Source organism: Mirounga angustirostris, unplaced genomic scaffold, assembly GCF_029215605.1.
Source record: "Mirounga angustirostris isolate CCGP_5_RB_7025 unplaced genomic scaffold, mMirAng1.0.hap1 SCAF_2, whole genome shotgun sequence".
Taxonomy (NCBI): domain Eukaryota; kingdom Metazoa; phylum Chordata; class Mammalia; order Carnivora; family Phocidae; genus Mirounga; species Mirounga angustirostris.
Genome location: NW_026991710.1, coordinates 118,146,005 through 118,172,314, shown reverse-complemented (window position 1 = coordinate 118,172,314; position 26,310 = coordinate 118,146,005). Strand labels below are relative to the sequence as shown.

Here is a 26,310-nt window from a genome sequence, read left to right as displayed (position 1 = left end):
ATGTTGACAGATTAAAACTTAATTCACCACCCTCCCCCGCTCCCCTTCTTCCTGACTGCCCTATCATCACATGATTGCAGGGCTCATTAGGATAGCAACTTTCTCTATCAAAAAAAAAAACTTTTAAAGGAGTGCTAATATATTATTTGACATGAGTGACTGGTTACATAGGTGTTTGCTTTATAATTATTTGCTAAGCTGAACATGTATGTTTTATGTATTTTCCTATAGGCACACCCACATTTAAACATACACAGAGGAGGTGAAATTGGCATGGAAGAATGTGATGGGATAGGATAGTACAGATGAAATAGATAAACCTATGCTAGGTCTGTAAAAGCAAAGGAAATTCCTTAAAATTCCATATGGAAAGAAATCTACAAGCAGTAAGCAGTAAACCCTGATTGTGAAAAAGAGAACATGAAATTTATTCCAACTGCTCCAGACTGGCTATCTCCTTGTCACAAATTAAATGGCTAGAGTGGCAAATTACTAAACTTCTGTGTGTGTGCACTAGTCTGCATAAATGTAATCTGTGCTGGAGTCACTGCAGGGCAGGATTTTTCCAGGCCATTTGCCACTTGCTTAACATTGGGCATGAAGAGCTCCCCTCGATGACAGCGCTTTAATAGACCTCAATTACTAGATCCACTTTGCATAGGTATCACCGCCCCATTTCTTCCAGCCATTGTCCTTAACATTCGTGCCACTTGTGCATTTCAGAGATAGCTGCCCCCGGTTTATTAAATGCCATCAGAAACAAAGTCAAGAATTACACATCTTTATTACTAACAAGCAGCTTTTGGTTTTTTTTAGCGCCGACTGGGAGATGCAGCAAAGAAAGCTATCAGCAAGCTCCAGGTCAGAACCATCAAGAAGGGTGACAAGGTAACAGGAGCCTCTTTTCTTTTTGATGAGGGACTATTCAAAAAAGTTGCTGACTTTTCCAGCAGCCAGGGTAGAAGAGAGGGGAGGAAGGGAGAAGGGGAATACGTGAAGATAGTTCGCCTGGGTCTGGTGTTATACCCATCTGTATTAAATATAATTTAAAACAATTTATAAAATGCATACAGTAGGACAACAAAGTAGTTGGAAAGAAAATGTAAGAGATTGAAAGGTAAGTATAGGAAAAATAGATGAAGCTAGGATAAAATTTGTACCTAAGTACATTACCTGAAATGTGTAACAAAAATGGATCCCAAACTTAGGTTGGGGCTTTCTAGCAGCCAATGCAATGGAGGAAGAAATATTCAAACAGTATCTGATTACTTCATCCCAGTCCACAAGGTGAAAACAAAATGGTTGCTCCTAGTATTAACAATTTGAGAAAATTTTTCCATAAATCCTTGCAAGGAGGAAAGTGTTATATGTTGTGTGATGTCCTCCACTGATAATTGCAGTAAATACAGGAAGTATATTCAGTCCCTCTGAAATCTGGCATCTACAACCCCAAAGTCATTACAGCACCTTCCTTTGCTGGAGAATGAGGACTTAAAGCCAAGAGCAAAGCCTATCTTTTTTTTTTAATTCAGGTATAATTAATATAGAGTGTTGTATTAGTTTCAAGTGTACAACATAATGACTCAACAATTCTACACATTCCTCTGTACTCATCAAGATAAGTGTATTCCTAATCCCCTTTATCTGTTTCACCCATCCCCCCCACCCGCTTCCCCTCTGGCAAGCACCAGTTTGTTCTCTGTGTTTAAGAGGCTGTTTTTTTTGTTTGTTTCCTTTTTTTTTTCTTTTTTCATTTCTTTCTTAAATTCCACATATGAGTGAAATCATATGGTATTTGTCTTTCTCTGACTGGCTTATTTCACTTAGCATTATACTCTGTAGATCCATCCATGCTATTGTAAATGTCAAGATTTCATTGTTTTATGGCTGAGTAATATTCCATTTTTTATATATATATAATAATATATATGCGAATATATATAAAATAATTTCTTTATATGTATATATGCCACATCTTCCTTATCCATTCATCTATCAGTGGACACTTGGGCTGCTTCCCTATCTTGGCTATTGTAAATAATGCTGCTATAACCACATCAGAAGCAGAAGCATATCTTGAGAAGGAACAACTAAGCAATGCAGTCCAAGGCCTGCAGACCTCTAAAGGTCTTTCTTCTCCCCAGAAGAAATATTAGAGCAGTGGATTGCGGTACATGTACTTGGAGTTCCTTGGGGCATTGTAAGGGATTCACAAGTCTACACGTATACCAGGTGTTGTCTCTAGTCCGAATACTTGATTTGTTTCACTATGAGCTGCTGTTTTTCAACTATATAAAAATACTATTGAGTTAACTTAATAAGATGAAATTCATTTAAAAGCATTACTAAATTGGGGCGCCTGGGTGGCTCAGTCGTTAAGCGTCTGCCTTCGGCTCAGGTCATGATCCTGGGGTCCTGGGTTCGAGCCCCGCATCGGGCTCCCAGCTCAGCGGGAAGCCTGCTTCTCCCTCTCCCACTCCCCCTGCTTGTGTTTTCTCTCTCTGTCTGTCAAATAAATTTTTTTTTAATCTAAAAAAAAAAAGCATTACAAATTTAAAGTATATTTTTCATTACTTTTTTCCCCTCAACAGAATATAAAAGAACAGGGACTACCACATAAGGAATATATGTTGGGGTATTGAAAGAGATTGAATAAAAAGTTAAAACCATTGTTCTAGAGTTGTATACATAAGATTCCCAAGGAATTGATAGATTAAGTATCATTCCGACAGTTCTCCATAAATAGTTTTTCTCATCCTTGAGATTTTGATGTCACCTCTTGTTATAATAAATAGCATTCCTAGTAATGGTATATTTAAAAATTGCTTTCTCACAATCATAATAAATATCATTATTAGTAACAATACATTAAAAAATTGTTCCCTTATGAAAACACTTGCAGTGGAACCCAGAAACAAAAAGTGGAGGTTGGAAGGAATGGAAAATGGGCCCAAATACAGTCAATTATTGATTAAGAAAACTGGCATGTAGACGATTGAAAGCCTTGCTCCAGGCAAGCTCTCCTTGCTTGTTTGCGTATTTACACAAGAGTTGAAGCTACGCAAGTCAACTCATCTGTACTTTCTCTGTTGCAGGAGACAGAACCCGATTTTGATAACTGTGCAGTTTGCATTGAAGGGTACAAGCCCAATGACGTCGTGCGGATCTTGCCCTGCCGGTGAGTCCCTGGGCCGCCTGCTTTTGAATGGGGTGTGTGTGGAGAGTGCCTGCTGGCCGCACTGGCTCAGACCTGCTTGGCCTCTTGGCCTAGCCCTGCAAGGTCAATCTGCCCAAACGTTTCTGGGTTTAGATGGTGAACAATCAAAAAGCTTGCTCTTTTTGTGTAACCTTTCTCCTTGAAAACATGTTTTCTTGTGAAATAAATATTTTTCTGATCTTTTTGTACCAAAGGAAGCATACTGCTATGAACTAGAACCTCATGATATGGAATTTGATGACGTGACTCCAAGTATGAGTTTTCTTTAACAACAAAATTATGATATTCAGATTCAGTTCTTACCTTCACAAGTGCTGTTTTAACTTAATTAATGAACTCATAAAATTATATCATGATTTGGGGCACCTGGGTGGTTCAGTGGGTTAAACGTCTGACTCTTCATTTTGGCTCAGGTCATGATCTCTGGTGTGAGATCGAGCCCCAAGTTGGGCTCCATGCTGGGGATGTGGAATCTGCTTAAGATTCTTTCTCTTCCGGGGTGCCTGGGTGGCTCAGTCGTTAAGCGTCTGCCTTCGGCTCGGGTCATGATCCCAGGTCCTGGGATCGAGCCCCACATCAGGCTCCCTGCTCAGCTGGAAGCCTGCTTCTCCCTCTCCCTCTGCCTCTCTCCCTGCTCGTGCTCTCTCTCTGTATCTCTGTGTCTCAAATGAATAAATAAAATCTTAAAAAAAAATTCTTTCTCTCCCTCTCGCTCTGCCCCTCCACCCCCCTCTCTCTCTCCCTCTCTCTATCTAAAAGAAAAAAATGATATGTTGTGAATAATCATGAAGAGATCAACAGCCAGAATATGGTCAGGAGTGAATGGGAAGCCAAAAGCAAATTCCGTTTCCTTTGGGTTTTTTTGGGGGGGCGGTGTTGTTATTTTTTTATCAGCAGGAAGGAAATGTGACAGTCACCCCAAAATTTCTAGAATCTAGGGGAGGATGCCAACATGTGTAGTTGGAAACACTTCCCAAGTGATTTTCATATAACCCTAACCTTTCTCCCTAATTGAAATTTACCATTAAGGTATTTGAGTTTTTTAATATAGTTAAAATTAAATAAGTTTAAATACTTCAATAAAATCAGATATTTTAAAGTTGCATAAAAGTTGTCTTCCTATAATTGAAAACCTCTTTTTTTAGTGTTGTTGTATCTGTGAAGTATCCTAAAAATAAAAAATTATCCCTTGAAGAAAGGTTCTTCAATCAGAAAGATGAGCTTTAAAAATTCTTAAGGGGCACCTGGGTGGCTCAGTTGGTTAAGCACCCAACGCTTGGTTTTGGTTCAGGTCTGATCTCAGGGTCGGGCTCCACGCTCAGCATGGCTTCTGCTTAGGTTTCTCTCTCCCTCTCCCTCGGCCCCTCCCTCCCTAAAATAAAGAAATAAAATCTTTTAAAAAATTCCCAAGAGTACTTAATAAAGTAGATAAAATACACAAAGATATAAAGCAATGCACCTTTAAGAACTATTTCTTAAAAATAAGAAAGAAATAAAATATGCCTGTAGAGGAATTAGTTTAATAAACCCAAAATGACAAAGAAGTGTCAAAAAAGGACAGGATACGTGAATAGATGCAGAAACTCCCAAGGGGGATGGATCTTTCTTGAAATGCTTTTAGGCAAATTGATCATCAGGAAACAGCCCTGGGGAAAGTGCACTGTGCTGGCCCCAGCCAAAGCCTTCAACTGAGATTCACTTTCCTTAGGTTCTAGATGCTTGATTAGCTCTAAGACAAAATCATAAATTGGGACACATCAAGACTTGGTGGTTTTCTTCCTATGAGGGAATATATAAATTATTATTTCATTACACTTGGTATTTACTTGGTGACTTCTAGAAACCTGGCAAAGAATCACGGGCAGTGTGTGAGCCACAGAGAGCCTCTCAGGGTAGCGTCTATTATCTCTGCAATATTTTACTAAGGGTTTTATTAACCCTCATAGTTAAAAGCAAGGAACCTGCTTTCCTAGAGACTGTTTAGAGCCCTGTGGGGGTACTACTAATAAAAAATATCCAAAGCAAATTTAAGTTGAATTGCAACTTTTTCCTGAGAATCTAAACGTAATTAAGAAAATCTGTTTTTAAAACTATATATAGCATTACTTTAGCTCCGTAATCCATACTGTATAAAATAACTTATTCATTTGGAGCTCTGTCATGCATCTATTCCACATTACTGCATTGAATTACTAGAAGCTGCATAATATCCAAGCAATAGATGTGCCACAATTCAATTTACCATGCCCCTGTTGTGCAACATTTGGCTGGTTTCAGTTCTTAATTATGACAAATTACATTGCTTTAGCAGTGTTTAGATTGGCATGATGTATTTTTCCAGAACTCTTACAATATAATTTTTGGAAATATTAACCAAGGAAATAGCTTTTTAATATTAAAAACAACAACTTCAGGAACTTTAATTTTATTTATACTATAGCCCTTGCCCTAGGCCAGTTCAGTGTGGCCTAAAACTCTTCCCTTTTTACATTATTATTTGGTTCTCGGCTCATTTCTTGATACTTTTTGCTTCAAGCTTCTTGCTGTCCATCTGCTTTTATTTCCTTATTGTAGGCCCGGCTTTAAATAACAAAATACATTGAGAATTACCAAGCACAACTTAGAGTTATTTCTTATTTGATCTTAGATGAGCCATATCTATACTTACTCTTTGAAGAGCTCATCCATTTTTTTTCCATGCTGACTTTAAAATCGAGATATTCTGATGCCTGTTGCTTGTTTCTGCCAGACGGTTTGCACTAATGGATGTTATCAAACAAATGCACTGGCAGTTGCTTTTTGCTACGTAATTTCTTCTGGGGTATTATTAAGCCCTAGCTCCTATGAGCTTTGTAGACTGTCTTTCTCATTATTTCCAGGCTGACTCACCCACAGAATTTTTTGCATCTCCTTGGAGTAGAAACCATTTCAAAAAAAATGATCCCATTTTTGTCTTCCTTCTTTTATACTCTTTTCTGTGGCCTCCTAACTCCTCACCCGCTGGGTGTATCACTTCTCTGTTGTGGCCACTTCGGGTGTCTTTCCAAATCGCTTCAGGATATTCTTGTACCGTGATTTTTTTCAGAATCATTCTCTTGTTTGCCTCTTTTAGAAACCATTGCACAAATTAGGATGAATTGATAAATGATTTCCCCTCTTCCTTTGTCATCATGGCGATTACTAAAGTTAAGTCATGCTCATACACACTTACCGTGTCCCCCTTGCTCTGTCTCCCCCAGGGGCCTTCTGCAGCGCAGGCCGGGGAGGCTCCCCACGCGTGGGGCCCGCTGGGCATGCGCGGCCGCAGCGGTTCGCAAAGCACCTCAGGGTCAGCCCGCTCTAACTTTTGTGGTTTGGGTTTGATCCTAATACTCCGCTGGGTTACTTTCCAAAGAACTTTGGTTTTTGCTTAGAGCATAGATATGTCGAAATCTACACGATACGTATTTTAGGGCTGGTTTTGTGAGTCAAGTTTATACTTGCAATTATCATTTTTAGCTACAGAAGATATTTTACTGAAGCATACAATTGAAATCGTATCGTCTTCCCTTGTCCAGAGAGTAAGTTGAGCTCTCAGATTTTTCCAGAGCTTTTATCCTGTGGTGATTCTACTGTTCTTCAGTGGTTACTCATTTCAGTCTATTTACCTACCCAGTTTCAAACACTCCTGCTCAGAAAGAATATGCCCTCCTTGGGCAGGGCAAAAGTCTTTGTTTGCCATTTAAAAAAAAAAGACAATGTATGCATCCATACCCTAGGTGCCTGTAAAATTCTTTCCTTTCTCGGACTGATTGATCCCTACAGCATTATCGCTAATTTAGGAGGATATTAGTTTTTACTACTGTCTTTTCCTTTGACTTTGGGAACTCTTTTATGATGTAGGAAGAATTTTATTTTTTTTTTTTAAGATTTTATTTATTTATTTGAGAGAGAGAATGAGATAGAGAGATCATGAGGGTCAGAGGGAGAAGCAGACTCCCTGCCGAGCAGGGAGCCTGGTGCGGGACTCGATCCAGGGACTCCAGGATCATGACCTGAGCCGAAGGCAGTCGCTTAACCAACTGAGCCACCCAGGCGCCCCGTGATGTAGGAAGAATTTTAAATCTCCTTGGTAACAAGCAGACCCTTGTCATAAACGTTTTCCTAACTAAATGCTTCATTTGCAACAACAGACATTTATTTTGTAGCAACTGTGTGCCAGGAATAGTAAGAAGTACCAGAGTTGAAAAGATAAATGGCCTGATCCCTGCTCTAAAGGCAATCAGTCTGGTGTGGGAGAGAGATGGGAATTTAAATAAGTAATCACAACACAGAGTGAGATGTGCAACAACAGAAAATGGATTTTTAAAAACTGGGGGAAGCGATACCAGACACAAGAAAGGCTCCCCAGAAGAAAGGACATCTTCATATTCTAACAATGGTTTGCTTTGCCAATCGCATCCTCATTATAGAAAATTTGTATGATGGATAAATATGTAATTATCTACCTAACTCCCCCATGCGGATAACTACTGCTAATATATTTGTATATTTCCTTGCTTTTATTTGCTATACTTGTTTTTATAAGTTTGAGATACTACTGTCAACATCATTTATTATCCTACTCTTTTCACTTAATCTAGAACTAAGTTAGAAATGGTTCTAGGGCACCTGGGTGGCTCAGTTGGTTAAGCGACTGCCTTCGGCTCAGGTCATGATCCTGGAGTCCCTGGATCAAGTCCCGCATCGGGCTCCCTGCTTCTCCCTCTGACCCTCCCCCCTCTCGTGTGCTCTCTGTCTCTCTCATTCTCTCTGTCTCAAATAAATAAATAAAATCTTTAAAAAAAAAAAAAAAAGAAAGAAATGGTTCTAGATTATTAGTGGCGCATCTTGAGCTTCCTTTGGCCTCTGAGTCCGTAGGCAGATGCTGATCAAGGTCTAAGTTAAATAAACCAACCAAAGCCCCTGGGACGTTGGTGCTTATGTAGAACCTGCTCCTCAGGAGTCAGGACATTTTCGCAAGCCAGGCAGAATTTTCTACTGAGGTTAAACAGGAATGTGTCCTGGCTCCCTTCAGCTTATTACTTAATAATCCATTGATGCACTGTTCACATTTCAGCATCCCACCCCACTAGAGAAGACAGACAAAAGCAGTGTTTCATATACAACCCCCATGTCAGTATCATCTGGGTGTGTGAAAGTGGCCCCCGGAGGCAGCATGCCCTGCTGGCTTCCTCTCATTACAGTTGGATTGCAAATAAAATCCTCTAAAACTCAAGTTATTACCTTCAGTAGATGTGCCTTGCTCCTAAACAAAGTTCCCAGACGACAAATGCCCTCCTGGAGCTACATTTTGTAAACAGTGTTTCCTGGAGGACATTGTAGGAGGCATTGTGACAACTGCCTGTACTTTGACTGAGGTCTTTGTATTTTATGTTTTAGACCAGGGGGTAGTGTTTGGATAAAGAAGCAACTAGTAACACCTGTTCTGAAATAGTTCTGGCTGGGAAGCATTGCACTCGTACTGTTTAGTGTTGGAGCTTCAAGCCAGCTTCCAATGTTTGAAGGCGAGCTATGGCCATGGCCGCTCTAAGCAGCCTCTGAGTCAAGGTCAGTGAGTGGTCTGTGGGTCCAGGGCTTGTCAGGTTCCTCATTCTTCACAACAGGATGTCCGTTTTGTCCTGAGCAAGGTTATCTGTTCACATAGATGATTCTGGAGGGGGAAGGGGAAGGGTGGTAAAATATACATAACATAAAATTGGCCTTTTTAACCATTTTTAACTTTACAATTCAGTGGCATGAGGTACATTCACACTGTTGTACAACCACCACCAATATCCTTCTCCAGAACTCATTTTCTCAAAGTAAAACTCTGTGAGCATTAAACACTAACTCCCCATTCCCCTAGTCTGGAGGTTGTGAGTGTGTGTGCATGTTGTATTTTTAATTTAGCCTTGACTTTTATTAAAAAGAAAATGTCAGTGAAGAAACTTAAGATTTTGATTTAAGCATCTAATTTAAGCTGGCTAACTAAAAATTGGTTTTTACATATTCTTTTTTTTTTGAATGCAATTAACTAACATGTAATGTATTATTGGTTTCAGAGGTAGAGGTCAGGGATTCATCATCAGCCTTATATAATACCCAGTGCGCATTACATCACGTGCCCTCCTTAATGTCCATCACGCAGTTACCCCATCCTCCCACCCCCCCTCCCCTCCATCAACCCTCAGTTTGTTTCCTATGATTAAGACTCTCTTATGGTTTGTCTCCTTCTCTGGTTTCATCTTTTTTTTTTTTTTAATTTTATTCTGTTATGTTAGTCACCATACAATACATCATTGGTTTTTGATGTAGTGATCCACGATCCATTGTTTTCGTATAACACCCAGTGCTCCATGCAGTACGTGCCCTCCTTAATACCCATCACCGGGCTAACCAATCCCCCCTCCCCATTTTTCCCTTCCTTCTCCTAATGTCCTCCATGTTATTCCTTATGTTCCACAAATAAGTGAAACCATATGATAATTGACTTTCTCTGCTTGACTTATTTCACTTAGCATGATCTCCTCCAGTCCCACCCATGTTGATGTAAAAGTTGGGTATTCATCTTTTCTGATGGCTGAGTAATATTCCATTGTATATATGGACCACATCTTCTTTATTCATTCATCTGTTGAAGGGCATCTCGGCTCTTTCCACAGTTTGGCTATTGCGGACATTGCTGCTATGAACATTGGGGTGCATATGGCCCTTCTTTTCACTACATCTGTGTCTTTGGGGTAAATACCCAGGAGTACAATTGCTCGGTCATAGGGTAGCTCTATTTTTAAATTTTTGAGGCACCTCCACACTGTTTTCCAAAGTGGCTGTACCAACTTGCATTCCCACCAACAGTGTAAGGGGATTCCCCTTTCTCCACAACCTCTCCAACATTTGTTGTTTCTTTCCCTGTTCATTTTTGCCATTCTAACTGGTGTAAGGTGGTATCTCAATGTGGTTTTGATTTGGATTTCCCTGATGGCTAATGATGATGAACATTTTTTCATGTGTCTGTTAGCCATTTGTATGTCTTCTTCAGAGAAGTGTCTTTTCATATCTTCTGCCCACTTTTTGACTTGATTATTTGTTTTTTGGGTGTTGAGTTTGAGAAGTTCTTTATAGATCTTGGATACCAGCCCTTTATCCATAGTGTCACTTGCAAATATCTTCTCCCATTCTGTGGGTTGCCTCTTTGTTTTGTTGACTGTTTCTTTGCCGTGCAGAAGCTTTTTATCTTGATGAAGTCCCAAAAGTTCATTTTTGCTTTTGTTTCACTAGCTTTTGGAGATGTATCTTGAAAGAAGTTGCTGTGGGCGATGTCAAAGGGGTTACTGCCTATGTTGTCCTCTAGGATTTGGATGGATTCCTGTCTCACATTGAGGTCTTTCATCCACTTTGAGTTTATCTTTGTGAATGGTGTTAGAGAATGATCGAGTTTCATTCTGCATGTGGCTGTCCAATTTTCCCAGCACCATTTATTGAAGAGACTGTCTTTTTTCCATTGCATGTTTTTTCCTGCTTTGTCAAAGATTATTTGACCATAGAGTTGAGGGTCCATATCTGGGTTCTCTATTCTGTCCCATTGGTCTGTATGTCTGTTTTTGTGCCAGTACCATGCTGTCTTGGTGATCACAGTTTTGTGATATAGCTTGAAATCGGGCAACGTGATGCCCCCAGCTTTGTTTTTCTTTTTCAACATTTCCTTGGCGATTCAGGGTCTTTTCTGATTCCATACAAATTTTAGGATTGTTTGTTCCAGCACTTTGAAAAATGTCATTGGAATTTTGATTGGGATGGCATTGAAGGTATAGATTGCTCTGGGTAGCATAGACATTTTAACAATATTTATTCTTCCGATCCATGAGCATGGAATATTTTTCCATCTTTTTGTGTCTTCTTCAACTTCTTTCATGAGTGTTCTGTAGTTCCTAGAGTATAGATCCTTTACCTCTTTGGTTAGGTTTCTTCCGAGGTATCTTATGGTTTTTGGTGCTATTGTAAATGGAATCGTTTCTCTAATTTCTCTTTCTACAGTTGCATTGTTAGTGTATAAGAAAGCAACTGATTTCTGTGCATTGATTTTGTATCCTGCCACATTACTGAATTGCTGGATGAGTTCTAGTAATTTGGGGGTGGAGTCTTTTGGGTTTCCCACGTAAAGTATCATGTCGTCTGCGAAAAGAGAGAGTTTGACTTCTTCTTTGCCAATTTGAATACCTCTTACTTCTTTTTGTTGTCTGATTGCTGTTGCTGGGACTTCTAGTACTGTGTTGAACAATAGTGGCGAGAGTGGGCATCCTTGACGTGTTCCTGATCTTAAGGGAAAGGCTCTCAGCTTTTCCCCATTGAGGATGATATTCGCTGTGGGTTTTTCATAGATGGATTTTATGAACTTGAGGAATGTTCCCTCTGTCCCTATACTCTGGAGAGTTTTAATCAGGAAAGGATGTATTTTGTCAAATGCTTTTTCTGCATCAATTGAGAGGACCATATGGTTCTTCTCCCTCCTCTTATTAATGTGTTCTATCACATTGATTGATTTGCGAATGTTGAACCACCCTTGCATCCTGGGGATAAATCCCACTTGGTCGTGGTGGATGATCCTTTTAATTGTTGGATCCTATGAGCTAGGATTTTGTTGAGGATTTTGGAATCCATATTCATCAGGGATATTGGTCTGAAATTCTCCTTTTTGATAGAGTCTTTGCCTGGTTTGGGGATTAAGGTAATGCTGGCCTCATAGAATGAGTCTGGAAGTTTTCCTTCTGTTTCTATTTTTTGAAACAGCTTCAGTAGAATAGGTATTATTTCTTCTTTGAATGTTTGGTAGAATTCCCCCCGGGAATCATCCATCAGGCCCTGGACTCTTGTTTTTGGGGAGGTTTTTGATCACTGCTTCAATCTCGTTACTGGTCATTGGCCTATTCAGGTTGTCAATTTCTTCCTGTTTCAGTCTTGGCAGCTTATAGGTTTCCAGGAAGGCCTCCATTTCATCCAGATTGCTCAATTTATTGGCATATAGTTGTTGATAATAATTTCTAATAATTGTTTCTATTTCCTTGATGTTAGTCATGATCTCTCCGCTTTCATTCATAATTTTATTAATTTGGGTCCTTTCTCTTTTCTTTTGGATAAGTCTGGCCAGTGGTTTATTGATCTTATTAATTCTTTCAAAGAACCAACTTCTGGTTTCGCTGATCTGATCTGTGTTTCTGGTTTCTAATTCATTGATTTCTGCTCTAATTTTAATTATTTCTCTTCTAGTGCGTGGCTTAGGCGTCATTTGTTGCTTTTTCTCTAGTTCTTTAAGGTGTAGAGTTAGTTGGTGAATTCGGGATTTTTCTATTTTTTTGAGTGAGGCTTGGATGGCTATGTATTTCCCCCTTAGGACCGCCTTTGCAGTATCCCATAGGTTTTGGACCGATGTGTTTTCATTCTCATTGATTTCCATGAATTGTTTAAGTTCTTCTTTGATTTCCTGGTTGACCCAAACATTCTTGAGCAGAGTAGTCTTTAGCTTCCAAGTGTTTGAATTTCTGCCAAATTTTTTCTTGTGATTGAGTTCCAGTTTTAGAGCATTGTGGTCTGAGAATATGCAGGGAATAATCTCAATCTTTTGGTATCGGTTGAGACCTGATTTGTGACCCAGTATATGGTCTATTCTGGAGAAAGTTCCATGTGTGCTCGAGAAGAATGAGTATTCTGTTGTTTTAGGGTGGAATGTTCGGTAAATATCTATGAGGTTCATCTGGTCCAATGTATCATTCAGAGCTCTTGTTTCCTTGTTGATTTTCTGCTTAGATGATCTGTCCATTGCTGAGAGTGGAGTATTGAGGTCTCCTACAATTAGCGTATTGTTATCAATATGACTCTTTATTTTGGTTAACAGTTGGCTTATGTAGATGGCTGCTCCCATGTTGGGGGCATAGATATTTACAATTGTTAGATCTTCTTGTTGGATAGACCCTTTAAGAATGATATGGTGTCCTTCTGTGTCTCTTATTACAGACTTCAGTTTAAAATCTAATTTGTCTGATATAAGAATTGCTACCCCAGCTTTCCTTTGAGGTCCGCTGGCATGGAAGATGGATCTCCATCCCTTCACTTTCAGTCTGGATGTATCTTTAGGTTCAAAATAAGTCTCTTGTAAACAGCATATGGATGGGTCCTGTCTTTTTATCCAATCTGCAACCCTGTGCCGTTTTATGGGAGCATTTAGGCCATTCACGTTGAGAGTGATTATTGAAAGATATGAATTAATTGTCATCATGTTGCCTGTGAAGACGTTGCTTTTATAGATTGTAAATTTCTGTTGTAGATCACTCTTGGGGTCTTTCTCTTTTTATAGAACCCCCTTAATATTTCTTGCAGGGCCGACTTAGTGGTCACATATTCTTCCAGCTTCTGCCAGTCTTGGAAGCTCTGTATCTCTCCATCCACTCTAAATGAAAGCCTTGCCGGATAAAGTATTCTTGGCTGCATGTTCTTCTCATTTAGTACCCTGAATATGTCTTGCCAGGCCTTTCTGGCTTGCCAGGTCTCTGTGGATAGGTCTGACGTTATTCTGATGTTCCTCCCTCTGTACGTAAGGAATCTCTTCCCCCTAACTGCCCTTAAGATGGTTTCCTTGGTTCTAAGATTTGCAAGTTTTACTATTACATGCTGGGGTGTTGGCCTGTTTTCCTTGATTTGGGAGGGGTCCTCTCTGCCTCTAGGACTCGAATGTTTGTTTCATTCCCCAGATTAGGGAAGTTCTCAGCTACGATTTGCTCAAACACATCTTCTAGTCCTCTCTCTCTCTCCACTCCCTCCGGGATTCCAATTATTCTGACATTGGAACGCTTCATGGTGTCACTTATTTCTCTGATTCTATTTTCATGGATTCTGAGTTGTTTTTCCCTAGCCTCCTCTTTTCCCTTTTTATCTATTATATTGTCTTCCGGGTCGCTTATTCTCTCTCCTGCCTCAGTTACCCTAGCTGTTAGATTATCTAGATTGGATTGGATCTCATTGATAGCATTTTTAAGTTCTGCCAATTCACCTTTTATTTCTGCCCTTAGAGACGCTATGTTGCCATTAATTGATTTCTCCATTCTAGCCATTGTCTTCACAATTGCTAGCCTGAATTCCATCTCCGACATCTTGGTTATATCTGCATCCATTTGTAAATCTGCAGCATAAGTCATAATCTCTGAGTCTTTTCTGTTTGGGGGGCTCCTCCTCCTAGTCATTCTGTTGATGGGTGTTTGAGGGAATGTATAGAGTCCAAATTATTGACCAGAACCCAAGCAAGATGCACCTGTTTCCTTGGGACCTTAGGGGTGGGGGCCTCTTGTTTTCCCAGCCTGTCTTCTGCGGGAGGGGCCTGCCGCACTGTTACCTGTTGGGCGGAGTTGCCCTGCAACCCTGTGGCAGGGCATGGGCTCAGCGGGAATCAGTTTTTGGGGCTTTTGTTCTCTGGCGGCTTTCCGCGTCTCTTCCACGAGTCAGAGCAGAAGAGACCGTTTCCAACCCTCTGCCTCAGAGCGGAGAGATCACAGTCTGTTCTTCAGTGAGCTCTCCAGGCCACACCGTCTCCGTTTCTGTCCGTGCTGCTATAAACTGCAGCGTCCTGGGTTGTGCGCCCCTCCGCAGCGCTCCCAGTCCTGCCTCCAGGTCAGGGCATGTCTCTGCCCTTTGTGCTTCTAAAACCGCCAGCCGCTCCCAGTTCGCGCGCGCGACTCCACCGCTCTGGGTTCCCGTCCTGGGGGCTGCAGTTCGCAGGCGCAACCCGCCGCTCTGGGTTTCTGCCCCGGGGTGCCCTAAAGTCCTTTCCCTACGCTGCCACCGGTCTTTGAGTCTGTGCCCCGTCCCCAGTGCGCGAGGCTGTCACTCACCGGCGGTGCAGGATCCCCATGGCCAGACACCCTCCCGCTGCCGTTTATCCTCCGATATCTGCCCGTGGAATCACGGCTCTCCGCTTTGTACCTCAAAACCAACCGCCTGCGATTTTGTTTGTAGAGATCCAGATCTTCTTACACCTCAGGCTGGTTTCGTGGGTGCTTAGAGTGGTCTGGTGGATATCCAGCTCAATTCCGGGGACCAGTTGAAATAGGGTCCGTCCCCTACTCCTCCGCCATCTTTCCCCCCTCTCTCTGGTTTCATCTTGTTTTATTTTTTCTCTCTTCCCCTATGATCCTCTGTTTTGTTTCTTAAATTCCACATATGGTGAGATCATATGATAATTGTCTTTCTCCAGTTGACTTATTTCGCTTAGCATAATACCTTCTAGTTCCATCCACATCATTGCAAACGGCAAGATTTCATTTTTTTGATGGCTGAGTAGTATTCCAGTGTGTGTGTGTGTGTGTGTGTGTGTGTGTGTATCTTCTTTATCCATTCACCTGTCGATGGACATCTGGGCTTTTTCCATAGTTTGGCTATTATGGACATTGCTGCTGTAAACATTGGGGTCCAGGTACCCCTTCATTTCAATACACTTGTATCTTTGGGGTAGATACCCAGTAGTGCAATGGCTGGGTCGTAGGGTAGCTCTATTTTCAACTTTTTGAGGAACCTCCATACTGTTTTCCAGAGTGGCTGCACCAGCTTGCATTCCTACCAACAGTGTAGGAGGGTTCCCCTTTCTCCACATCCTCACCAATATCTGTCATTTCCTGACTTGTTAATTTTAGCCATTCTGACTGGTGTGATGTGGTAGCTCATTGTGGTCTTGATTTGTATTTCCTGGATGCCGAGTAATGTTGAGCATTTTTTCATGTGTCTGTTGGCCATTTGTATGTCTTCTTTGCAGAAATATCTGTTCATGTCTTCTTCCCATCTCTTGATTGGATTATTTGTTCTTTGGGTGTTGAGTTTGATAAGTTCTTTATAGATCTTGGATTCTAGCCCTTTATAAGGCATTTGCAAATATCTTCTCCCATTCTGTCGGTTGATTTTTGGTTTTTGTCGACTGTTTCCTTTGCTGTGCAAAAGCTTTTTATCTTGATGAAGTCCCAACAGTTCATTTTTGCTTTTGTTTCTCTTGCCTTTGGAGACATGTCCAGCAAGAAGATGCTGCAGCCGAGGTCACAGAGGTTGCTGCTTATGTTCTCCTCTAGGATTTTGATGGTTTCCTGTCTCACATTAAGGTCTTTCATCCATTTTGAATTTATTTTTGTGTATGGTGTAAGAAAGTGGTCCAGTTTCATTCTTCTGCATGTTGCTGTCCAGTTTTCCCAGCACCATTTGTTGAAAAGACTGTCTTTTTTCCAGTGGGCATTCTTTCCTGCTTTGTTGAAGATTAGTTGACCATAGAGTTGAGGGTCCATTTCTGGGCTCTCTATTCTGTTCCATTGATCTATGTGTCATTTTTGTGCCAGTACCATTCTCTCTAGATGATTACAGCTTTGTAATAGAGCTTGAAGTCTGGAATCGTGATGCCACCAGCTTTGGTAAGATATACATAACATAAATTTGACCTTTTAACCATTTTTAAGTTTACAGTTCAGTGGCATGAGGTACATTCACATTGTTGTACAACCACCACCACTGTCCCTCTCCAGAACTTCATTTTCTCAAAGTAAAACTTGGTGAGCATTAAACACTAACTCCCCATTCCCCTAGTCTGGAGGTTTTGTGTGTATGTGTTGTGTTTTTAATTTAGCCTTGACTTTTATTAAAAAGAAAATGTCAATGAAGAAGCTTAGATTTTGATTTAAGCATCTAATTTAAGCTGGCTAACTAAAAATTGGTTTTTATATATGCAATTCAAAACCTACCAAAGAATGATAATTCTACATATTTCTGGTACCATTATTCTTGTTGCTATTACTATAATACTAATATGATGTTACTCTTATGATTAGAAGAACTCTCCCTGCTCCTGTTAACCATCGCTAACATCAGTACCACCATCAATTCTCCCCGGCTTTCTGCAGCAGCTTTCTCGCTAATCTTCCTGCTTCAACTCCTGCCCCTTAATTATTCATTCTGATAAGCCTATTTTTAATTATCCAGCTAGATGAGCTGGACTCCAGGTACTTTTTCAGCAAGTCCAATTTAAACTCATTAAGTATATCAAAAGTGTGACTTTTAAAAAGCTATTCTTTGGGAAGATTAATTGAAATAGAATTCAGTCCTTCTGTTTCTCTAAAAGGTACCTCTGTAAGAAGGTAGGTTCACAGACAACTGAAAATCATGCCCTAGTGCATATTAGCTCCTTCCAGGAGAGTTGAGTTGGCTGGTGCCATTGCCATCACTTTTATCGGGGATTGCTGTAAGAAGCAATCTTCAGAAACTTGCCGTTGTGTCTCTTAATAGGATTTTATGCTGTGACTTCTTCATGGGGGCTTGACAGAGCAGTTCATGTACAGCATAACCACATTTCTTCCCAGCAGGGGAATGTTTTTATACTGTGAGTACTGAATTATGATACCGTCCAGATTTTTTTCTATGTTTGTTGATGGGAAGTCGAGAGCCAAATCTGTCGCCCGCCCCAGCCAAAAGGGACTTTTTTTAGCTTCAGCCCTGACTGTTTTATGTCTCCATTCTTTTTTTTTATTAACAGATAAATGTATTATTTATTACATATAAACAATACAAATAATGTATTATTTGTTTCAGGGGCACAGGTCTGTGATTCAACAGTCTTACACAATTCACAGCGCTCACCATAGCACATACCCTCCCCAGTGTCCATCACCCAGCCACGCCCTCCCTCTCTATGTCTCCATTCTTGTTTTAATTTCTTCTTTTGCTTTTATGATGCTTTTTAAAATTAACAGTGCTTATCCCTTTATTTAAAAAAAAATAATCCGAACATACTAAGAGGTGCCATAATTATGTAACTATGGGAAAGGCCAGTCCAGTTTTAGGGGACCTTTCAGTGGTAGGCATCTTTACCTTCCCTGTGGCAGAGAGAGTAACTGTACCCCAGATATCGATATGCACCCCCATGTTACTCAGCCTCTTGCTCACAGGAGGGCCATAGCACTGGTTGCAGCCCTCAAAGTACACTCGAAGGCTGAGGAAAGGCCCTCCAGCTCACGCTTCCTTTGCCCCAGCAGCCAGAGACCCGTGCTGAGTGGATGGAACCATGGGCAGGAAGCAGCCTGGGTCCCTGAGTCACCACATGGAAGACAGCTGCTCCAGAGTCAGCTAAACTACATACAAATTTGTGTGAGGAATAAACCTTTGTTGGGCAAGTCACAGAGATTTGGGGTTTAATTTGTTATCCCAGCAAAGCCTAATCGATCTAACACACTGGGCTGCCAGAGAAGAGGTGAACCCTGATGAAGGGGTCATGGAAGGCATTCTCCTCTCAGACCTGTCAATGGCACCTTTTTGGATATCTGCATCTCCTAAGTCACCTTAAGTCATTTCTAGGATAAGCATTTTCCATATTTTTAAAACTTGGTCGACATCATTTTCGATTAATATATCTCATATGCCATACTTTGAGTATTTTTGGACATTTAACCTACTCCCCGCACATGTAGATTTTTTGCTGTTGTAAATAATGCTGTGATAAATAGCTATGTATGTAGACCTGAGGTCACATTTCAGATTATTTTCTTGTTTCTGAGGTTATGAATTTAGATTGCCTAAATGTTTTCTATAAAGCTGTACTGAAGGAGTTTTCCAATTAGTCAGAGGTAAGACTATCTCAAGCAACGATAACTAACGGTAACCTGGAATCAACAGAGTGTAGTGCACAAGCCAGGGATAATGGTATAGAGGTGGGCAGGCCCAGATCATATAGGACCTGAATGCCCACCTGGGTTATAGCCAGGAGCTGGGGGGCCTGCTGTGGGGTTCGGCATTTGCTGTATACATAGCATGCTGCTGGCACCATGCGGAATATAGCTCAGAAGGATCTGACAGGAGCCTGGGGGCCAGTTAGGACACTATTGCAAAGTCAAGATAAGAAATGCTGAAGGCCTGAACTGCAGTGTTGGCACTGGGAATGTAGAGAGGTGGATCTAGTCAGGAGACATTTGGGAAGTAAACCCAGCATGAGACAGCATTTGGAGGAGTTGAAAATGGCTGCCCATATCAGCTGGTGACTGATGGATGCATCTGTATTTGTTTATATCTAAAACATGCCCAGGGCGCCTGGGTGGCTCAGTCGTTGGGCGTCTGCCTTTGGCTCAGGTCATGGTCCCAGGGTCCTGGGTTCGAGCCCCATGTCAGGCTCCCTGCTCAGCGGGAAGCCTGCTTCTCCCTCTCCCACTCCCCCTGCTTGTGTTGCCTCTCTTGCTGTGTCTCTCTCTGTCAAATAAATAAATAAAATCTTTAAATAAATTAATTAATTAAATAAAATAAAACATGCCCATATCTTTCCATTCTGATTCTAAACAATAGGAAAAAATCCAGCAAGTAGCATAGTTATTCAAAAACGGTAAGATTCAAGAACTGTAACAGAGGAAACAGATTTCAAGCACTGAAACAGATTTTATCACTCAAAAACCAAAAACAACAACAACCAAAAAAAACCCCAACCTTGAGGACCAGCTTTGGCTTATCTTTTTAAGAATTTCTTCTGAGTTATTGGTCCCAGAACATGCTCATAACTTGGTCATTTAGGCAAAGTTCCATCTTGGATAGATAATTGTTGGTAAGGGCTATGCTGCCCTGCCTCTTTCTCTTCTCTCCATTTTAGGAATGAGACTGAATTTCAATTGTATCAGTTTAAGAGCTCTCTTTAGTACTAGGGAACATAGAATATATTATACTGTCTTTTTTTTTAAACATAAATCTACACTTTTACAAAGATCAGAGCACAAGTAACAGCATTTGGTTTGAAAGAGATGAAATGGAGATTTAAACACAATAATATGCCAAATTACAAATCAAAAAAGAAGACATGGTTACTGTTAGAGTGTAGAATAAATTTATAATGAAGGACAAATGAAGCTTAAATGTGCACATTGGGGCAATAGATACCCTAAGTTACAAAGGAATTTCTGGTGACATTTCAATATCTGAGTCAGACAGAACCTAAAAGGGTTAGGCCTGGAGATTTGGAAAAGGAATGTTTTTGAGAGCTGTTACAAAGTCATGCTGAAATTTGTTCTACGAGTTTGGATGAATTCTTTGAAAGGCCTGTTACAGATGTCTACAGTTGACAAGGTGCTCATACACCATCCCTGTCCGTCTAACCAATTAGACAGCCAGCTGCTTTCCTTTCTCAGTTAATGTAACAGATAGATATTTTTAACATGGACCTAATTATTGACTCCTCAAATATTACAATCCATTAACTCCTGTGCTCTAGGACAGGTGACATTTTCCTCTACCAGAGAAGCAGCTCTCGGAGACATCTAGTATAAAGTACATGGCAAACAGTAGAGGGATCCATTTGTAAAGATTTCTGAACAAGCTTGTATCCTGTGACTTCCAGACTGACTTGCCTGGCAAGTCCCAGACTCCTTAAAGGCAAATTAGTAAGATATACTGAGCTAATGGAGGTGTCAGCCACTAACAGTGGCTTGCGTCCCATGGGCCTCCCTGGAAAACTGTCTACTATGTCTCAGAGAATTTCCTTGTTTTCGTTGGAAGCTCCAACCAAACCCAGCTGGGCAGTTCATAGGCTCCCCTGCTTCTCCTGAAACTCTGATGGGAGATTCAGGTCTTGGATCTTTTCATGACAACACAAGGCAGTATCACAGTTCAACCCTAATATTCATCTGTGAACTTCCCTTTTTAGGGGGCAAAGGGTCTCTCATTCAGGCATCACATGATCATAATAAACCATATAACATAAAAACGAGTTATAATCTCATATAAAAATGAACATCGGGCGCCTGGGTAGCTCAGTGGGTTAAGCGACTGCCTTCGGCTCAAGTCATGATCCTGGAGTCCCTGCATCGAGTCCCACATCGGGCTCCCTGCTCGGCGGGGAGTCTGCTTCTCCCTCTGACCCTCCTCCCTCTCATGCTCTCTGTCTCTCATTCTCTCTCTCTCAAATAAATAAATAAAATCTTTAAAAAAAAAAATGAACATCATTTTAATATTTGAAAACTTTAAAAATCACAATCAAGTTTTACTGAAAGTACTAAAAATAGATACTAGCCCCTTAAGATTTTTAACCCCAAGGACCAATCTGATTGTAAGATGAGTCAAATGAACTGAATGTCTGTGTGGACTGAAAATTCCAAACTGTTTATGAATAAATAAATAAATAAATAAATAAATAAATAAATAAATAAATAAATAGATAAATAAATAAAATAAAGCTCTGTAATGTGATCAGGATTCTGACTATGAGTCCTAGAACTCATGAAGTGGAAAACAAAGAGGTGCTGCCTAGCCAGGCAGAAATGGTCTATTCTGACTTTACCCTGCCGTGCCTGTTACATATGCTTGATTAGGAGCAGATTTTTTTTCAAGTTCCTTATTTTTTAAAAGAGTGATGAGTGTTGGCTGATTTTCATGAGATTTGACTTATCCTTTCATGCCCATGTCATGCAAATTAGATTATTGGTCATCCTTTTCACACCTGTTTCTTTATAGATGTGATTTTAAAAATAGCTTCAAGGTTTTATTGCTAATTGTGGGAAATTTTGAAAATAGAAGTATAAAGAAGTAAACAAATCTAATCTCACCACCCAGAAATAATCATTATTAATATTGGTAGATTAATTTTCTCTAATGCATAGACATAAGCATCACATGTATATTGCTAAACATTGTAGAGCAAGCCCATTCATACTTTTTTTTCTACTTTCTTATTTGACATTACAAAGTAAGCATTTTCCTAAAACTTTAGAAATTATTTTAAGGGGCACCTGGGTGGCACAGTCAGTTAAGTGTTTCACTCTTGGTTTTGGCTCAGGTCGTGATCTCAGGGTCATGAGATCGAGCCCCATGTGGGACTCCATGCACAGTCTGCTTCAGGTTCTCTCTCCCTCTCCTTCCCACTCATGTTCTCTCTCTCTCTCAAATAAATAAATTAATCAAAATAAAAAAGAAACTATTATTAATTATTTTAAAATACTTTAGTGGTTGCATAATATAGTCCATTATTAGAGCTTATTTAACTGTCCCCTACTGTCCAGCAAATAAATTGCTTCTAGTTTTCATCATTACAGAATCATGACATTAATGGTTTATATTTTTTTCTGTATTTATCCCTTAAGATACATTCCTAACAGTGAATTTACTGGGTCAGAAGTGATAAGTTTTACCTGACTGCTTTCCTAAAAGGTGGTAATGATTTACTCCCCACTAGCAGGATGACAGTGTACTTATGTTAGTGTACCTTTGGAACCATGAGGTAGCATGGTTTAAGGATCTTTCTCATCTGATAGCCAAATATAAAGAAACTGCTTAGTTTTGGTTCCCATGTCTTTGATAGTACTTTGTACTTAGTCCACTACTGTTGACTAAGTCGTAAATCATATCTACATCACGATATAAATTGTCATTGGCTATAAGATGCTTCCTAATTTCAGAGATGTTAGAATTGGGGGGGAAGGAATGGTATGGCCTAGAATTGGTAAAATATGATATTAACTATTTTTAATATTTTTATATTTTTAGTAAGTAGTATTTCTCTTTTTTTTTTTCATTTATTTTTTTTTAAAGATTTTATTTGTTTATGTGACAGAGAGACACAGCGAGAGAGGGAACACAAGCAGGGGGAGTGGGAGAGGGAGAAGCAGGCTTCCCGCCGAGCAGGGAGCCTGATGCGGGGCTCGATCCCGGGACCCTGGGATCATGACCTGAGCCGAAGGCAGACGCCCAACGACTGAGCCACCCAGGCGCCCCTTTTTTCATTTATTTTTATTTTGTTTTTATAATGCTTTTTGATTAACAGAAAAAAGTACTTTATAAAATTTATGAATTTTTGTCCTTTAATCTCTTTAATGCTTCCCTATCAAGACATAACTGATCAATTAATTAACTGTATTTTTCAATTAATTAACTGTATATTTCAAATTTACCTGAAATTTATGTTGGTATAAAGCGTCTTACTCGGGGGCGCCTGGGTGGCTCAGTTGTTGGGCGTCTGCCTTCGGCTTGGGTCGTGGTCTCGGGGTCCTGGGATCCAGCCCCGCATCGGGCTCCCTGCTCGGCGGGAAGCCTGCTTCTCCCACTCCCCCACCTGTGTTCCCTCTCTCTCTCTGTCTCTCTCTGTCAAATAAATAAATAAAATCTTTAAAAAAAAAAAAAGCATCTTACTCAATAGTCACTGTGTATGAAAACTATTATTTAAAAAACTCATTTTTTCAGGAACATAATTTTACATACTCTGCCAAATTAAAAGTTCTATAGTGTGGTGGGAGTTTAAAATGGCACAGTTGCTTTGGAAATTTGTTTGACAATTTCTACTGAAGTTAAACACATACTACCCTCTAACCTAGCAATTCCACTCTTGGATCTGTCTCCAAGAAAATGAATGCATATATTCACAGAAAGACTTGTACAAGAATGGTCATAGCATGTTTATTCATAATGGACCAAAAAAAATGAAAACAACCTAAATGTCTAACAACAGGAAAATCTGTGGATCAGTTTGGTATGGATAATATGGGTATTACTCCGCCATAAAAAGAAACAAGCTATTGATGTATATCAAAGCACAGTTAAATCTGAAAACATCATGGTGAGCAAAGGAAGCCAGGCAAAAAATAATACGTACTTTATGATTCCATTTATATGAAATTCAGTCACAGGCAAAGCTAACCTGTGGTGACCGAAGTCACAATGGTGGTTTCATGGCAATATTGACTGGTAAGGGGAGGAGAGAACTGTCTGGGGGTGATAGAAACAGTGTATATCCATCTGGATATTTGTACGTAAATATATAGATACTCAGTAAACCATCCAGCTTTCTTAAGATCTATGCAATTTACTGTGTGTTATACCGTCATTTCAAATAATGGGGAAAAAAATGTTTTAAGCACCAAAGAAGCTATGTTGTGGACTTTTTAAAAAAGCAGTTCACGGGTGCCTGGGTGGCTCAGTTGGTTAAGCGACTGCCTTTGGCTCAGGTCATGATCCTGGAGTCCCGGGATCGAGTCCCACATCGGGCTCCCTGCTCAGCGGGGGGTCTGCTTCTCCCTCTGCCCTCTTCCCTCTCGTGCTCTCTGTCTCTCATTCTCTCTCTCTCAAATAAATAAATAAATCTTAAAAAATAAAAATTAAAAAAAAAGCAGTTCACTTTGTACCTTAGTCAGAATTACATAAAATTAAAAGTTTGTTGATGGTGTTTTCTAGTAATTTTTTCTTTGATTCCTTTGGGTTTACATGTGTACACCGCCAACAATTAGTTATCACTTAATATAAGGGATTAAAGGAAGGAAACATGAAAGGAAATGGCAGTGCTGATAAATGATGTCTGATGAGTTATTTTCTGTTGTATTTTCAACAGAGCAGATGCCGCCTTAGGAAAGAACTGTAATAACCTTGTTAAATATGGCATTCTGACTTCAAATGTCCTGATCCCCAGTTATATTAATCAACTAGACACACGGAATGAATGCCAACCAGATTTGCTGCCCCAGCCAAATGGTATAATTAGACCAGGGTCAAGTTTGAAGCAGAGAGCTGCCCTCTACCAGAACCTAAAGGAGTGAGGCACCTATAAAATGAGGGTTTCTGCAAGTCCCTTGTAACTTGCATTCCCAAAGGATCCATCTCTTCCATTGTAGCTAAAAAAGAAAGAGACTTTAGTTGCCAGAGGATCTGATACAGTTCCTTAGGATTTAAAGTTTTGTTGGAAAAAATAAAAAATAAAATAAAGTTTTGTTGGGTTTTCTTTAATGCTATTTAAACCTAATGCTATGGACAAGTAGGTGAAATTAAGTGGCTGTTTATTACAAAACTTTAACTTTGAAAAGCACTCTACTATTTACATATAAAGCTCTTTTACGTATAATGTCTAATTTATATCCCACAGCAGCCTGTAACAGAGGTAGAGCGCATACCATTAATGCCTCTTTATTTTACGAAAAGAAATCTTTAACTCAGAGAGGCTGGTGACAGGGCCCAGAGCAAAGCCAGGTTCTCTGACTTCGGCACAAGTGTTCTTTCCTGGGTAAAGCGGGCCCTGCCCTCACCCCACCTCGCAAGGGTGCTCTGCCCAACCCTCAGCTCTGGGAAGACGGTTTTGCCTAAGTCTGCCTCAGAAACCCCCATCTCACTCTAAGCCAAATGTCTGAGCACCTCAAGGGAAACGAATCGAATTGAGGCTAGCTTTAAGGGTTTTACCTTTCTCCACAGTGATTCCAAGCTTGGTTTTGTGGCCCTGAAAACAGGCCAGCCTTTTTCATAGGAAGGTAGTGCTGGTGCTCATGAGGGGAGCAGTAATGTACTTCACTGCGTTCTTTTTCTTTCCTTCCATCGGGTAAAACTGCTAGCATAGCATATTAGCTTGCCAAAACAAAGTAATTTATGTTTTTAAACAATAGCTAGAATATGGTTACTGCTGGTTCTGTGTGATAGCTCTTTTTTTCCTTTTCCTTTTCTTCTTTTTTCTTCTAAACAATGTTTCCATAACCGAAAAAGGGGGAATCAGGGAAATGCAATTTCTCATAATTGGTCCAAACCAATCCCAATAGCAGAGTCACCCCCCACCCCCCCGCCCAGTGAGGCACTGGGCCAGTTGGATAGGGTTACAGTCAGGAGGGGCTGGTGTCTGCTCAACTGGCCTGATCCACACCACGTCCCAAAACACCACATTGTCACCACTGTGAGGACTTCTGTATAGGAGACAGGAAAATGAGACAGTGTGGAAGGAAATAACTTGATGACGAGAAGCCCATCATCACAAGGAGTGAGGGAAATCTAGCTCAGCTCTGTGATTATTTTCCTCTTTGTTCATACCTCTCGGCTACTCAGTCCATCTAGATTATTTCAAAATGCTGACTTGAAGCCATTCCTGTTCTTACTTTTTATTTTTTATTTTTTTAAGAGTTTATTTATTTGAGAGAGAGAGAGAGCAGAAGCAGGGGGAGGGAGAGGGAGAAGCAGGCTCCCCGCTGAGCAGGGAGCCCGATGCGGGGCTCGATCCCAGGACCCTGGGAGCATGACCTGAGCCCAAGGCAGACGCTTAATGACTGAGCCACCCAGGTGTCCCTGTTCTT

The 26,310-nt window shown here is 40.4% G+C and overlaps 1 protein-coding gene across 1 annotated transcript in view; it reads left to right on the top strand.

Annotated features, from left to right (window-relative positions):
* Window positions 1-26,310, top strand: part of RNF150 (ring finger protein 150) — a 283,510-nt gene that overhangs the window by 186,123 nt on the left and 71,077 nt on the right. Inside the window, exons 3-4 of the mRNA XM_045880405.3 lie at window positions 817-888; window positions 3,096-3,178. Coding sequence (XP_045736361.1) covers window positions 817-888; window positions 3,096-3,178 — 155 coding nt within the window. The remainder of the gene's footprint in view (window positions 1-816; window positions 889-3,095; window positions 3,179-26,310) is intronic.